This window comes from Rhinolophus ferrumequinum, chromosome 3 (assembly GCF_004115265.2).
Source record: "Rhinolophus ferrumequinum isolate MPI-CBG mRhiFer1 chromosome 3, mRhiFer1_v1.p, whole genome shotgun sequence".
Lineage (NCBI taxonomy): Eukaryota > Metazoa > Chordata > Mammalia > Chiroptera > Rhinolophidae > Rhinolophus > Rhinolophus ferrumequinum.
The window spans coordinates 24,089,510-24,107,299 of record NC_046286.1 but is presented as its reverse complement, the minus strand read 5'-3'; the positions used below and the strand labels follow the sequence as shown (position 1 = coordinate 24,107,299).

Here is a 17,790-nt window from a genome sequence, read left to right as displayed (position 1 = left end):
AACCTGGTATGGTTTCTGAATTTATACTATCCATATGATGTGAGAATTATAAGGTGAGAATTTAACATAAATGCTGGTCCCAGATCCATTCTTAAGCCCTGGCTTTGAAAAAACCAAACATTAAAAGAAGATATCAAACCACTATACAGGGGCTGAGCACTTGGAAGTCCCATAGAAAACACAGCCACAGTGAAGATGATGATGAGTTCACATTCCTAAATTATAGATCACACAAGAATGCATGATGAGGGAGAGTCATCAAATGAAGCAAAGAAAGAGAATTAGAAATAGTGGAACAACCCAAAGGGACTAAAATAATTACGTTCAAAATACTACTACAATGCAAGAAAGACTAAAAAGCATAAAGAATAAAATAATTTGACTACAAGAAAAAGGAATAGAGGTTTTAACAAAACAGTGAACACCTATCTGAAGATTTAAAAAAAATAGTCACCCTAGTTATAAACTCAATGAACAAATTTAAACTGTAGAATAAAAACCATTGGAGAGGAAATTGGTCAACTGGAAAATAAGTCATCATACATAGTGAATCCATAAAGATGAAGATATGAAAACTACAATAGAGGTAAAGGGTCAACTTCTCTTAATTTGAGTTCCAGAAGAAGAAAACAGAAAGAATAATTTAGAGGCAAGATTTGAGGAGATAGTGGCTGAGATTTTTCCAGAGTTGAGGAAAGACATGATTGAAGTAGCACACCAAACACATTACACAAAATGAAAACACTCTATACTCAGACATCACAGAACAGTAAAAATGAAGAAAAATTCTTAAAAGCAACTAGAGAAAAAAAGACACATCATTGGCAATGCCATTGGCATTTCTGGAGATGTGTCCATTTGGAAATATTTCTATGCATACCATTGCCATAGTGGCTTTCAAATACTAATACTACTCCTATCCAGGATCCTCCCACACCACACAAAGTATCAGTATAACATTGTCATGTGTATCTCATCATTGAATCAATTATCTGTTACATTTCTATAACCCCCTTCACCAATCCATTGGTTTTTGTTCCATAGCAACTCAATTTTTTAAATTGCTTCAAGCATGAAACCCCGATCACTGATTAATGTAGAAAGAACTATACTTGAGAGGAAAAAATAATTCTGCTGTGGGCATCAAGTAGTTGATTGTTAGCGTAAGTAGAACATTCTCCCATAACCATATGTGACTTAATAATTGCAAGTCCAGGGAATGGACAATGGGCTGAGTTTAGATTCATGATTGGCCATCAATAGAACTGGATTCTTTGTACCTATTTACCTGCATGGCATGTGACCTTTATTTACTTCATTGGTGTCGAAAAATAGGGTTAATCAAATATTCCCCTACTTATTTTGTGACAGCACTCAGAAGAACTTAAAGAGTGGATGATAAAATGGTGACTGTGAATAAGCTTTTGAAAATGCATTAAATGAAAGATAATTGGAGCAATGTATAAATAAATATTCCAATATATGTACTATGAAGAACGTCACACAGATGCACTTTTATGTACCATCAGAGTTGCCTAAACATTCCAGCCTTTCAGATAGGTGATCTCTCAGCACACTACAAGTATTTCAACAAATGCAAGTGTACACATGAGGAAAACTTGGGCAGTGAAGGAAAAAACAGAAAGACTGTTATATTCTAAGAATTCCTTTATTGATAAGTGCCCTAAATCCAGAAGTGTATATGATGGTACAGACTAACCCACGTGATACAAAAACAATCTGTGACAAACCGAAAAAGAATCTAGAATGAATTGCTTATTCCCTGACTCACACTGGCTAGGTAGGAGTTATAACTAGTTCCATAGTGACCACATCAGCAAGGTGGTGTGATATTGTGATTTAAATTAAGAAATACATATTTGGTCTTTGTCCTCCGTTCCTTCATGAAACAGAGCTCCTAAAACTCTTGGAATTTCCTAAGTGATGAAAGCCATATAGATGTTTTTTACTATGTTATTGAGGTGACTTTTGGAAAGCCCGTAAATCACCTAAGGATGGGAGCTACTTGCCAAGGAACCTACCATGTGATTAGAGGTTTGGAACTTTCAGTCCTAGCTCCTAACTTCCAGAAGGAGGAAAGAGGCTGGACATTGAGTTCAATCACTAATGATTCAATCAATCATGTCTATGTAATGAAGCCTCCATGAAAGTCCAAAAGGACTACTAGCCTGGAGAGCTTCCTGGTTGGTGAACATGTGGAGGTGCTGGGATAGTGGTGACCTAGTCTGATGGAGCACAGAGGACCTGAGCCCTTTCCCCTTGTGCTATGCATCTCTTCCATTGGGCTGTCCCTGAGTTATGTCCTTGTATTATAAACTGGTAATCTAGCAAGTAAAATGTCTCTCTGAGTTCTGTGGACCACTTAGCAAATTATTCAAACCCAAGGATTGGGTCTGGGAACCTCCCATCTATGGCAGGTGGTCTGTGAGAAATGCGGGTGATCAATCAATTGGCATTTCAATTGGGGTAGGGGACAGTCCTGTGGGACTGAACCCTTAACCTGTAAAATCTGATGCTATTCCAGGTAGATAGTGTCCAAGAATTGCTTGGTAGTGTGTGTGGGGAAATCTACATATCAGAATCTGGTGCCAGAATCTCAGCTGGTCATTCAAGAAACCTGTGAGTCATTTCTGACATTCCCTCTTGTTTCTGCTCCACAGCCAAGTCCAATAGATTCCACCTCCAAAGCTAAAAACAAATTCATCCACTCTTCTGTATCACTCCTGCTACCATCTATCTCAGTTAAGACTCCATCATCTCTCACCCGGACCAGCTTTCCACTGGTCTCCCATGTTCCTCTATATACTTTTGTTAGACAGAAGCCAAGGAGATCTTTCAAGTGAATCTCCTTATCTTTGCACTAAAATTCTTTCAAAGGCTTTCCAATATATTTGGGATACAAACCAAATTGTTTACACGACCTACAAGGTCTTCATGATCTGGCCACTGCCTCCCTTACTCCTTCATTTTATACCACTTTCCACCTCACTCCTACACAATAGCTCTCTTTCAATTCCCCAAACCTGCCAAATATCTCCTGTCTCAGGCCATCATACTTGTTGCTCCCACTATGTAAAATCTTTGTCTGACTATACCTCACCCAGCGAAATCATTTATCCTTCAGGTAACAGATTAGATGTCACTTTGTCAAAAAGACCTCTCTGGCTCTCAAATTTAATTAGGGCCCCCTTTTATATACTTCCATTACACTGGTTATTTTAGTTCATATAGTTGTGAATATATATACATATATATTTTTACATATATATTTTTACATATATGTGTATGCATTATATAATCTTCCTTATTTATATGAATATAAATATCATCCATATGTATGTATATTTTTACACACACGCACACACACGAGGCTAGACAATTGAGCTTGCGAACTCATCCTAGAAAAAGTGCTACAAACCTCATTGCTGAATATCACTTATGGTCACCTTCGAAGTACTCCCCTTGGGAAGCTATGCACCGACACTAGTGCCTAGTCCACCCTTCAAAGAAACTTTGGAACTCTTTTTCTGGAATGGCCATCAGAGCTGTGGTCGTATTACCCTTGACATCCTGAATGTCATCAAAATGTTTGCCTTTCAATATTTCCTTTATCTTTGGGTAAAGAAAGAAGTCATTGGGAGCCAGATCAGGTGAGTAGTGAGGGTGTTCCAATACAGTTATTTGTTTACTGGCTAAAAACTCCCTCACAGACAGTGCCACATGAGCTGGTGCATTGTCATGATGCAAGAGCCATGAATTGTTGGCGAAGATTTCAGGTTGTCTAACTTTCATGCAGCCTTTTATCACTTCCAAATAGTAAACTTGGTTAACTGTCCAGTTCGTACAAATTCATGATATCGGGTATCAAAAGAAGGTTAGCAACATCATTGCAACAAGTTCGGAAACTTAATTGTCAGACCTCGTATACTCGCCTTTTCACTGCAAAGAAGCACTTCACAACTTCTTTTTGGCATATCCAAATTATGGGCATCACTACTCTTGCACTTTGGGTCCATTATTAAGTAAAATAAGGGTTACCTGAATACAAGCACTGAGATATTGCAACAGTCAATTTGATAACCAAGACTAAGTGACTAATAGGTGGAGAGCACATACCGCCTTGAGACACTAGACAAAGGAATGATTCAGGTCCCAGGCAGGCAGAGATTTCATCACGCTACTGAGAATGGCTCAAAATTTAAAACGTATGAATTGTTAATTTCTGTAATTTTCCATTTAATATTTATGGACCAGAGTTGACTGTGGGTAACTGAAATCATGAAAAGCAAACTTGCAGATATTGGGGGTGGGGGGTGGGGCTATTGTATTATGGTTTCTATTAAGCTTTTCCTGATGCCTATGAATTCATTCACATGTGCTTGCAGATTTGTGGTCTAAGTGGAAAATTTTCAAGAATTTCTTCCTTAAGAATACGTTCTAAGTTTTCTTTAATGTTTTCATCATTTCACTCATCTATAATTCATGATCCCTAAAAAGTATTTAGCTCATCAGAGTCAAACACAGTGAAAAAACTAGCAAAGGACAATGAAAATTTTTTCTGCCTGGTCAGTGAACAATCATAAGATTTGAACAATCATTTAAATGACTTAAAAATGTAACTTTTCAGAACGTTTTCCCTAGGATAATTTTGTGCAACTCATTTCTAGTCACAGCAGCTAAAATTTTTTTCAAAGCCCTTCAGACTAATTCTATTGTCATTTTTGCTAAAGCACAACTGCAGGTTTAAAAGACCGGGTTTCCATGTGGGCTTTCATTATCTTGCTGAAGGGAGCATAACAATCTCTGCTGTGTTCTTGGGTACAGCCTTGAGTCAAATAAAAGGTGGACTTAATTGTTCTGACAATGTCTAACAATCTCCTGAAAATGAAAGGGGGGTAACAATTTGGGGGGCCCTTCAAGAAGTTTTTCTTAAATTTGAGTTCTCAGATTTATTCTCTGAGATCCACCAGGAATTTCTCTTTTTTCCCCATTTAAAAATATTGTGGTAATATTTTAACATAAAATTTACCATTCTAACCATTTTTAGCATACAACTTGGGAAATAATAACATTCATATTGTTGCGCTACTATCACCATCATCCATCCCCAGAACTCTGCTTATCTTGCAAAACTGAAACTCTGTACCCATTAAACACTAACTTCCCATTCTTCCCTCCCCTGCCTCTGGCAACCACCATTCCATTTTGTGTCTATATGAATTTGACTACTTTAGGTACCTTATATATGAGTAAGTGGAATTGTACCGTAGTTGTTCTATTGTCACTGGCTTATTTTACCTAACATAATGTCTTTAGGGTTCATTCATCCGTGGTACATGTGTCAGATTTCTTCTTTTAAATGCTGAATAATATTCCACTACATGTATATATGATATTTGTTTATCAATTCATCTGTTAATGGACACTTGGGTTGCTTCCATTTTTTGGCTATTGTGAATAATGTTGCTATGGACATGATTGTACAAATACCTGTTTGAATCTTTGTTTTCAATTCTTTTGAGTATAAACCCGGAAGTGGAATTGCTGGATCATATGGTAATTTTGTTTTTAATTTTTTTGAGGAACTGTCATACTGTTTTCCATAGTGGCTGCACTGCTTTATATTCCTACTAGCAGTGCACAAGGGTTACAAGTTCTCCACGTCTTTGTCAACATTGGTTATTTTGTTTTTTATAATAGTCATCCTAGTAACTGTGAAGTGGTATCTCATTATGCTTTTGATTTGCATTTCCATAATGATTGAGCCTGTTTTTATGTACTTATTAGCCATTCTTATATCTTCTTTGAAAAATGTCTATTCAAGTTGTTTGCCCATTTCTTAATTGGGTTTTCTTTTTTTTTCCTTTTAAAGGGGATCAGGACATTACTCAAGTTTAAAGACACTACCAACCAAATCCTATAGATAAATCCTTTGGCTACTTGACATTAAATTTCTTTTGAATAATCATTATGTTTACATTTACAAACTATTGTAATGATAGAGAAAATAATTTCTAAATTTTTAATTAAAAATTTTAATTTAAAAGATTATTCCACATGAAGTATAATTCACAAACAGAAAAATGTGCGTAACAGTACAGTTCTGTGAATTTTCACAAATAGACACACGTGTAATTAGTGCTAAGATCAACAAAGAACTTTACTAGCACCTTGGAAGCCCCTCTCCCAATCACCATCCTCTCTCTGCCAAAGTCACAAGTATCCTAACTTTCAGCAGATTACTCTTCCTGTTTTTGTGCTTTGTAGAAATAGATTTAGTATGTACTTTTGTGTCTGACTTTTTATGCTTAACTTTGCGTTTCTGCAGTTCATCCATGCTGTTGCCTCTAGTTGCAGATAATTCTCATTGTTGGGTAGTATTCCATTACCTGGAAACTGTGTGTTTATTAATTTTTTTTATTGTTGATGGTCTTTTGGGTTATTTCCACTTCAGGGCAATTAAAACAAATGCAGCTGTGAACATTCTGATAGCTGTTTGCTGATGCACCATAAACACGCACTTCTTTCGGCTGTCTACGTGCACGTGCAGCTGGGGGTTGGGGGGAGTCATAGGATATGTTCCTTGCTGTGCCAAACTGTGTTTTAAAAGAGTTGTGCCAGTGTACATTGCAGCAGCAGGTTAGAAAAATTCATTTACTCCACATCCTTGCCAACACTTGGTATTTTCTTTTTTTCCTATTCTAGTTTGAAATACAAAAAATGAAGCTAAGTTTAGATTGCCTTTGAGGGGAACCTTTAAATTTTTGGTTTGGTTCTCTAAATAATTAACCATTTCAGACTTCTACTTTGTCCAGTCACAGCGTGCGGACTTTGCGTTTTAGACTTCGCTCGACATTTTTGCTCACTCCGCACTCCGCCACTTGGATCCCATCCGGTCAAGAAGATAAAGTATGTATCCAAAGCGGGGTAAATCCTTGGACTACTGTGGTAGTCTGAGCACAGTGTAAGCAAAACTTATGCGGACCTTCTTCGGTCAATTTTATTTTTACGAGAATCCACGCCCTAGGAGCTCCTGCCCGCCTCCGGTCTCCCCACTGCACACCGCGGCTCCCCCGAGGCACCGGGAACTCCGAGCGACCGCCCTCTCTGCTACAAGCCAGAACTGGGGTGGAGTGGGGTGGGGGGTACAGGGTTCCCGCGGAGCATGCGCAGACCAAGCCCAGCGCATGCTCCGCAGCGCGGCGGGTCCACAGATGAGGGGAGTCGAGTCTCAGGCGCCCCAACATCCCTAGCGGAGCTGCCGCAGAACCATTTGTTCTGAGCCTTGACTGCCAATAAAGTTCGTCAAAAAATCATAGTTATTTCTAAAAGAGCGAAAAAGGGCGCGAGCCATCTGGGCGGACCGCCGGGGTAGCTGGATCGCTAGGAGGAGGAGGTGACGGCAGCAGCGGTTGCGCCGCGACCAAGAGGAGCCGGTCGCACCGGGCAGCCGGTCGGTCGGTCGGCGGCCGGCGGGGGACGGTGAGTAGCGGCTCGCACTCCCGGGCAGCGGCGCTGCACTCACTCCCCCTCTCAGGGGCTGAGGACTCCTCTGGCTCAGCTGGGGAAGGACCCGCCTCTCCCCGGGGTCCCGGAATGTGCCTTACTCCCTGCCGAGGGGTGTAGGGGGCAAGGGCCTCCAGGCCCGGGCTCCCATCCCCCGGCCCTGGCCACCGAGCGCCCGCTCCCCCCGCCTCTGAGTGCGGTGACCCAAGTTCCAGCTGGAGGAGGTGGGCGGCAGGGCCAGCCCGACACCCCCTCCCAGCTCCCAGCGGTCGGATCTTCCAGGGTGTGGGTGCCTGGAATTGCCCCTTGGGCGGGAAGGAGCGAGGTGGAGCGGAGGCGAGGCGCCGCGCCTCCAGCCTGACGGACCTCCCGGCTGCTTGCCCAGACCCAGCCCCCAGATAGAGAAGGGGCGACTCAGGCCGGGGAGACACCAGCTCAGGTGTGATGGGGAAGAGGCTCCCAAGCTCTTTCCTCAGGTTTTAGACCCCTCTCCTCCCTGTGCGGAGGGGCACCTCCCTCCTTCCCCCGGCCCCACCCTTCCCTAGTTTCTCGCGGAGAGACAGCTAGAATATGAATGAGCCAGACTGCACTATTTCATTGACGCTAGCTGCCACAGAATCACTTTACTCGATCCGTGGAGCCTAAGGCAGCTCGCAGGCTTAGGAACCTGAGGGTGTGTGAGAGAGTAATAACTTCACTATCAAGTAGCTGTAGACTCTGAAAAGGGCCGTTTACTTCTTTAGGTTTTACATAACTCCTAACACCTCCTAGGTAGTTGCATTGAACCTAAAAAGTTTTTCAGTATTTTTGTAAATATAATCATACCTGTACTTAAGTACAGGCTATGATGAAAAAACAACCCTTTTGATCAGTGAGTTAACTCATCCTTCCCTTTTCTAATTTATTAGATTGCATTGGTTGGCAAAAATCTTTAAAATTAAATTTGGGGAAAATAATATTTACATAAAGCATTGCTGTCCAGCTTTTTAATTATTGCACTCAGAATTATGCTCATTTTCTAAGAACTTAGTTGTTTTGATACAGTGCTTTAAGTCTATGGAGTAATGGCTGATAATCACAATTACACTGCCGATATTAAAATCTGATTCCACTTTTTTTCTTTAAATTTTATTATCTTTAAACTACCATATTGTAAAATTAACTTTTTTGGAGATGTGCAGTTTATGAATTTTAGATTCATGTAACCACCATGATAATCAGGATATGGAACAGTTCTATCACCACCCCCCAAAATTTATGCTCTCCTTTTATATCCTTCCCCTAACCCATCAACCACAGAGGCTCCTCGACTTAGAGTGCGGTTAGGTCCTAATAAACCCCCAGTAAGTTGAAATATCTTAAGTCGAAATGCATTTAATAGGTACCACACTGTTATCACTTGCTTACCCTCCTGATTTCGTGGCTTGATTGGGAGCTGTTGCTACCGTCCAGCATCATGAGAAAGTATCACACCATATAGCAATAGCCTGGGAAAAGGTCAAAATTCAAAATTGAAGTACAGTTGCTACCGAATTCCTCTTGCATTCACACTGTCGTAAAATTGAAAAATCATAAGTCGAACCCATCGTAGGTAAGTCTGTGACCATCTGTACTGATCTTTTCTAGAATGCCATATAAATGGAATCATGTAGTATTTAACCTTTGGATGCTAACTTCTTTCAGCATAATGCCTTTGAGATTCCTCCAAGTTGTTGCACATATCAACAATTGCTTTACTACCATGTTTCCCCAAAGATAAGACCAGGTCTTATATTAATTTTTGCTTCAAAAGATGCATGAGGGCTTATGTTCAGGGGATGTCATCCTGAAAAATCATGCGAGGGCTTGTTTTCCCGTTAGGTCTTATTTTCGGGGAAACACAGTAAGTAATATTCCATTAGATTGAAGGACATGTGGATTGTTTCCAGCTTTTGATGATTATGAATAGAGCTGTTATTCTAAACATTTGTGTTAAAGGTTTTTTGTGAACATAAGTTTTCATTTCTCTAGGGTATTGCTAGGAGTGAGATTGCAGGGTCATGTAAAGTATATTTAACTTCATAAGAAACTGCCACACTGATTGCCAGAGTGGGTGTATCATTTTGCATTTTCACCAGCAATGTTTGAAAGTACCTCTTTAGCACGTGGTATTGTCAGTATTTGTAAATTTAGCCATTCTAATAGGTATATAGCAGTATCTTGTGGTTTTAATGTGTCTTTAACTAATGGCTAAAGATGAGTATCTTTTTCATGTGCTTATTTGGCCTATATAATCTTTGGTGAGTACCTGGCCAAGAGTTTTGCCCATTTTTAAATTGAGTTGTTTGCTTTCTTATGTTGAGTTTTGAGGGTTCTTTATATGTTCTGGATACAAGTTGTTAGTTAGATATGTGTTTTGCAAATAAATATGTTCTCCCAATCTGTAGCTTGTCTTTTCACTCTTTTAACAGTGTCTTTCGCAGAGCAAATGTTTTTAATTTTTACGAAGTCTAATTTATCAATTTTTCTTTTTGTGGATCTTTTGGTATCATGTCTAAGAACTCTGCCTAACCCCAGATCAAGAAAATTTTCACCTTCTAAAAGTGTTTTTCTAAAAGTTATTGTTTTACATTTAGATCTTTTACATTTAATCCATTATGGATATTATTTGTATGAAGTGTGAGATATAGGGGAAGGTCAACTTCTTTTGCATATGAATGTACAGTTGTTCCATCACCATTTATTGAAAGACTGTGTTTTCTCCATTGAATTGTTTTTGCACCTTTGTCAAAAATCAATTGGCTATATTTGTGTGGGTCTATTTTTGGACCCTCTGTACTGTTCCATTGATTTATGTATCTTTCTCTTTGCAAGTATCACACTTTCTTGATTAATGTAGCTTTATAGTGTCTTAAAATCGAGTAGCATGATATCTCCAATTTTATTATTTTTTCAAAATTGTTTTAGCTATTCTGGTTCCTTTCCATATAAAGTTTAGAATCAGCTTGTCTCTACAAAAAATCCTACTGGTACTTTGGGATTACATTAAACCATAGATCAATTTGGGGAGAATTGCTATTTTTACTTTGAGTTCTCTAATCTATGAACATGATATGTCTTTCCATTTATTTAGGTCTTTGTTTCATTAGCGTTTGTAGTTTTCAGCATACAGAACCTGTAGATGTTTTGTTAGATTTATAACAAAGTACTTAATATTTTTGGACCTCTTGTAAATATCATTTTAAAAGTTTGATTTAAAATTGTACATTGTTAGGATATAGAAATACAGTCGAGTTTTGTGTGTTACCCTTATCTCATGTGTCCTTAACAAACTCACTTATTAGATCTAAGATTTTTTTTTTAATTCCTTGGCGTTTTCTAAACAGATGACAATTGTGTCATCTGTTAATAGAGACAGTTTTATTTCTTTTTTTTCCTAATCTGTAAGGATTTTATTTATTTTTTTGCGTATTTCCCTAGCTAGGACTTTGTGTTTGATGTATGTAAGTTAAGAGTGGATATTTCCCCTAAAGGGGGAAATAGTCTTTCAGAATTAATTATGATGTTAGCTGCCCTTTATCAGGTTGAAGAAGCCCTCTTCTGGTTCTAGTTTGCTGAGTTTTTCTCACAAATGGATGTTGAATTTTGTCCATCAGTTCCTCCACATTAATTGATATGGTATGTGGTTTTTTCTTCTTTACTCTGTTAATCTGGTAGATTATATTGATTGATTTTTGAGTACTAAACCAGACTTGCATTCCCAGAATAAAGTCCACTGGTCCTGGTTATTCTTTTTATGTGTTGCTGGATTTGATTTACTAATATTTGTTGAGGATTTTTGCATCTGGTTCATGAGGGGATGCTGTCTAGTTTTCTTTGTTGCGCTTTGTGTGGTGTTGGTAACAAGATAATGCTGGCTTTATAAAATAAGTTGGGGAGTGTTTCCTCCTCCTCTGTATTCTGGAATAGATTGTGTATCATTGGTGTTAATTCATGAAAAGTTTGGTAGAATTCTTCAATAAAATCACCAAAGCTTGGAGATTTCTTTTTGAGCTTTTAAGTTACAAATTCAGTTTCCTTAATGGTTATGGGGCTATTCAAATGATCTATTTCATATTGGGTGAGTTGTGGTAGTTAATTCTTTTCAGGGAATTGGTCCATTTCATCTAAGTTGTCAGATTTGTGTATGTAGAGTTGTTTGTTTTGTGTATTGTCCTTTTGAGTCTGCAGAGTCTGTAGTGATAAACCTATTTCATTCCTGATATTGGTCATTTGTGTTTTCATTTTTTCTGTTTATCGATTTTATTGTTCTCAAAAAACTAGATTTTTATTTCATCATTTTTCTTTATTTTTATATATCAATTTAATTGATTTCTGCTCTTTATTATTTCCATCCTTTTGTTCATTTTGGGTTTATTTTGCTCTTTTTATGCTTTCTTGTGATGGGAGCTTAGATTATTGATTTGAGACTTCTCTTCTAAGATAAGCATTCAGTGCTGTAAAATTTCCCTCTCAGCACTACATTAGCTATGTCCCACAAATTTTGACATGTTGTCTTTTCATTTTATTCTATTCAATTACTTTTTGAAATTTCCCTTGCGTTTTTTTTTTTTTGGCCCAGAGATTGTTTAGAAGCCTGTGTTTTTAGCTTCCAAATGTTTGGAGATTTTCCTGTTATCTTTCTGTTACTGATTTCTAATTTGATCCCATTGTGGTCCCATTATTTTAAGTTTATGTCCTAGAATGTTCTGTCTTGGTATATGCTCAGTGGGTGCTTGAAAAGAAGTATATTCTGCTGTTGTTGTGTGGACAGTTCTATTAGATTCTGATAGTTTTATTGTTTTTAGAATTTCATTTTGTTTTTTTCTGTGGTGTTTTTGAATATGTCTCTTTGTGCAACTTCTTTAGTGGTTGCTGTGGGTATTACATTATGCGTGTGTATACATAATTTATCAAAATCTATTGGTGTCAACATTTTACCAGTTCAAGTGAAGTATAGAAATCTTACCACCCTTTACATTCCTTTATTCTCTCCCATTTGTATTAAGTGTCTTAAATGTTTTCTCTACATATATTGAAAACGACATTGGACAGTGTTATAATTTTTGTTTCATCTGTCAGACAATTTAGAACACTCAACAAGTGAATGAAGGCTGTTGTATTTATCCATATTTTCGCAACTACCATATTCTTTCTTTTGTTCTGATATTCCAAGTTTGGGTTGTTGTTGTTTTTTAATCATTGAATTATATCTGAGATGGAGACCTAGAACCTATACTTTTAACAGATGTTTATAGATGATTCCTCTGATCATGCACTAGGGACAATTACTGAAAATCCAGTAGGGAAAAAAAAAGGAATGTTCTTCACATTTCAGACTTCGTGTAGTGGTTGTTTAGATGGGTTTTCAGTTAAGGTAGTTGGCAGGAACTTAGCTAGTAATTTTCAGAAAAAATATGAAGAAATTGACTTTCTGTTCTTTTCAGTTAAAATGCAAACAGTACACATTCTATTACTTTCATTATATGAGTGACAATAACTAGCCTGAACTAAATTCTAAAGAAAGAATGCATGGTATAAGATTATTTGTAGAGGACTCATTGTCACCTTAACACTAAAACACTAAAAGCCCAATGCTGTCATACAGTTGTACATTATTATACAAAACCTCTCTTTGGGGTGCTTTTCTAGGTAATTACTATTACCTATGAGTTTGAAAAGCAGTTTCCTTGGATTTTGTATTTGTTGCCCCTTTGGTGGTAACTATGGAGGATTTATTATGTTGTATAAAACTACCGTTTTTTGAATGCTTAACTTTCACTATGCTAGATGCTTTATAAGTATCATTGATCAACAATCCTGTAAATATCCTCAGAAAACTGAAGCTCAAAGCAGTTAAGCAACAACTTCACTAGGAGTACAGAACAGTAAATGACAACTTTAAATCAGGTCTCAACTCTAACATCGATATTCTTAGTCTCTATGAAAGGTAACACTACGTAACCTAGGCATTTATTGACATTTGGATGTCATACATTGTGCTGTTGATAAGGATTCAAAAATGAATGATGATATCCTTCCTTTCAAAGAATTTACATTACCTAAACAGAGTGGGGAGGGGGCCTCCATCATGGAAACAAATTCTTACAATGTAATATAATTATTTCTTGATAAAACATTTATAGTTTATTTTAGTTTGTACAATTTTTATGTCATGAAAAAATAATTTCATTTTTAATCACAGATTTGAGAAAGAAGATCTGATCACCTGGAATTAAAGTTGGTACAGAAACCGTTTAAACTCCCAAAATGTTGGAGGAAGATATGGAAGTGGCCATCAAGATGGTGGTTGTTGGGAATGGAGCTGTTGGAAAATCAAGCATGATTCAGCGATATTGCAAAGGCATTTTTACAAAAGACTACAAGAAAACCATTGGAGTAGACTTTTTGGAGCGACAAGTCCAGTATGTACATGGCCATTTCATCCCCTTGGTTTTGATTTGTGAACTGTGTCCAAAACTTTCATCGGAATAATAGTAACTAATTGCAGTATAGTCCAAGGTTAGGCATCTAGTGGCAGTGGTTCATGAGACAGTTGGTAGTGGTTCATATACTTCCTGTGTGTGTATCTTTATCTTTCCATCATTTACCCCTTTTCATCTCTTTTCCCTTCCTCTCCCATTTTTTCCTTTTTTTCCTATTCCCCTCCCTCCCTCATTTTTTATCCTGTATCTGGTTTATGTTTATTGATGGCACCTTGGGCACTTCTTAAACACAAACTAATGCTTGACTCTAATGAGATTTCCATCCACTAATTTATTTGGAAGTAAAGTTACCTGTCTCTCAGAATAGTTTTCATCTCTTATATTATGGGATCCTTTATTTAGAATGGCTCTTCTCTTTTTAAAACTGGGCAAGACTATATAGAAGTTAAAAAATTAATAATTTGTTTTTACTTTAAAGAAATAAGAGAAAGCAGACTTGAGAGGATTAAATACTCTTCTATGAAAAGGAAATCTTACTTCAGGAAATCCAATTGGATTCTGAAACATATCAAAGTAACAATTTTTATCATTAGTTCTGAGAACTTTTAAGGATATTTTAAATGGTAGGAAACAAACTAAAATGTTTTATAGAAATAAGTAACATTAAACAAATCTGACTTAACTAGTCCAGACATTAGCATCAAAGATAACTGTGTTCAGTATTTTAAAGATTGTTGAATTTCTAATTTGTATCTACATACTACCCTCTTAAAAATATTTTTGTATTTGCTTCCTTTATTAGATATTTTAAGAAGATTCATTTTAAGTCTTGATGATATTTGTTTTTTGTACTTATTTTCTGAACCTAATTAGTATTTTAAGTATAGGGTTGACTGTCATTGTTCATAGATTCCATATTTATATTTTAAGCATACAGTTGATTCTCATTATTTGTAGATTCTGCATTTGCAAATTCACCTACTTGCTAAAATTTATTTGTAACTCCAGAATCAGTAATCCCAGTGCTTCGGTGGTCATTCTTTGACGTAAACAGAGCAGCAAAAAATTTCAGTTGCCCTTCACACACATTCTTCGTTAGTGGAAAAAGGGACCCTCTTCCTTCTTGTTTCATCTCTCACACTATAAACAAGTGTCCTTTCAGATTTTTAGTTTCTGTCCTGTCTGTTTTTGTGCTACATCTTTTGTTCATTTTGGGTTTATTTTGCTCTTTTTCTGCTTTCTTGAGATGGGAGCTTAAGAGTATTGATTTAAGACTTTTCTTATTCTCTAAGGTAAGCATAGTGCTGAAGTGCTGTCTGAGGTTCCTAAGTGTAAGAAGCCTGAGCCTTACAGAGAAAATATGTGTTTACATAAGCTTCATTCAGACATGAATTATAGTGCTGTAGGCAGCGAATTCAATGTTAATGAATTAACAATACGTCTTAAATAAGATGTCTTTAAACAGAACTATGCAGAAAACGAGGTTATATTAGGTTGGTGCAAAAGTAATTGCGGTTTAAAAGGTTAAAAATAATTGCAAAAACCGCAGTTACTTTTGCACCAACCTAATGTATTGATCAGTTGACAAAAATGTAACCAGGGACTTGTGGGAATCTAACCCTGTATTTCCCCTAAGAGCAATGGTTCAGTATTTGCTAATTCAGTGTTTGCGGTGACTTTAAAGAACATAACTGCCATGAATAAGACATGGGACCATATGACAAATAGAGTAAATTTTTGAGTTAAAGGGCAACCAAGCAGGTAAACTGCTTCCTTCCTTCCTTATTCAATCACTTGTGCGCCAGAACCCACTGGAATGGTATAGTGAGAGGACAGAACAAGGCCTGACCTAAGGGAACTCCCCTTTCCCAGTACTGCTGGTCTTAGAGCCACCACTATCTGTGACTATTTTTGGGGAAAAACATGCCGGGTAAATCCAAATGATGTGTAAAGTCATAGCTTTAGGGGAATGTCTTTTACCCTTACTTTCGCTGTTGGTAATGGTATCAACATTTAAAAGTACTTTTTCAGAGTGAAGCCAACAATGTAGTTTTTAGTACCTCCAGGGGTGAAAAAAAATATATACACAAAGCCATATTACTAAAGACATTTCCTTTACATACGAAATAAAGTCATCTCTTGTTTCAGAGTTAATGACGAAGATGTCAGACTAATGTTATGGGATACGGCAGGTCAAGAGGAATTTGATGCAATAACAAAGGCCTACTATAGAGGTAAATGGTGGGGTGTTTCTGTTTGTTGGAGCATGTTCTTTTGGCTAAACAAAGAGCTTTCCTTTTTTGTTTCCCATAGAAGGGTTTCTCTTGAAGAAAAATTAATTTCATAGTGCTGTTTAAAACCCCAGGTCATTATTCTTCTAAAAATCTTGTTGAGTGGTAATACTTTGTACTATAGACAGTTTGTCTCTGCTTTTAAAATTACATAATTTTCATAGGCATTGCCAAATCTAATCGGCCAGAAACTATTAAATGTGTACTTCTGACCCCAAGGAAATTACTATATAGTCAGAGATTGGAAACTAACATATAAAAACGTGAAGCCCCTGCAAATAAGATGACATTTTGTTATGATGCGTGAAATTGCATGGGTAAAGCCTTTTCAGTGCTATAGGAATTCAAAGAACTGTGAGATACATGTAAAAGGAAAGAACTACAACCATAGGATTTAAAACTCTAAATTGTGGGGTTAAATTCCTCAAGAAAAGTTTGGATTTCTAAGTTACCATTAACATGTTCATATAAAATGTTGACCTATTCTTTTGTAATTCAAACAGCATTTTTAGTGTTTCTGTAACTCACTGCCAATGGAGATTGTAATGAGAGCAAAATAACTGAAAGCTTGATCTAGTACCATGTAACATTAGAGCCTGTTGATGCTTTTGAATATATGTTGTGTTTTTTCTACTTTTGAAAATGTGGAATTTATTATAATGGCAACTGAGGTCTAATAAAAACATAATTGCACTAATGTAAGCAATTAAAGCAGCTGCCTTTCTGAATTGGTACCAAGGAAACTTGACTCCCACTGCGTGCTCTAAGAAAACATTTTGGTTCCTTGGGAAATAAGAGCGGTACACCTCCTAGGTGTCATCCTAATAGTGCCACGTCTCCTTACTGCTCATTCTATTTACTGTGTCCTTAACGGCTGCTCAGCTACAGCAGCTTTGATTATTGCCCTGCAGTTTGGATCTCGAGCACCTGTATCATGGTATGAGGTGGAATTATGTTCTTAGTACCCAAAGTTCTTCTTAGAATAGATGATATTCTTCTCAAATTATGAATTTCATGATCACTGATGTCCTAAAAATACAGTTTATTCTTGAATAAAGGTTATTTGTATTTTTTTGGTGGGGTTATTACCACCACAAGCCCCACCCCCTGCAAACACATAGGAAAAAAAATCAACAAAAACCCTAGGTGGAAACACTAAAAAGTAGTAGGATTGCATGAGATGTTCACTATTTTCTTTTTACCCACCTAGCTTTTTTCTCTAAATTCTCAGCATGAAATATATGTTCTTTTGGTGAGGGGAAAAAAAAATAGGTTGGTTTATTTCTTTTTAAGCTTTTGACAGTTTGACACGGGTACTATTACTTTTTAACCAGTATGCTTATTTTTGGAGAATGTATTTATCATTATGTATCTTTCACTTAAAAAGGCAAAACTGTATGTCTACAGTTATTCCAAAATAAAGTTTAACTTAAAAAAGGCAAAACAGGTTAAATGTCAAAAATGATTTGATTTGTATATAAATAAAAAGGAGAAAACTTTGGAACAGT

General features: G+C 37.0%; 1 protein-coding gene across 2 annotated transcripts in view; it reads left to right on the top strand.

Annotated features, from left to right (window-relative positions):
* The first annotated feature begins 7,217 nt into the window (after positions 1-7,217).
* Positions 7,218-17,790, top strand: part of RAB23 (RAB23, member RAS oncogene family) — a 38,327-nt gene continuing 27,754 nt past the window's right edge. For both annotated transcript variants that reach the window (XM_033097448.1, XM_033097439.1), the window contains exons 1-3: positions 7,218-7,503; positions 13,751-13,970; positions 16,140-16,225. In XM_033097448.1, coding sequence (XP_032953339.1) covers positions 13,816-13,970; positions 16,140-16,225 — 241 coding nt within the window. In that variant the 5' untranslated portion in view covers positions 7,218-7,503; positions 13,751-13,815. The remainder of the gene's footprint in view (positions 7,504-13,750; positions 13,971-16,139; positions 16,226-17,790) is intronic.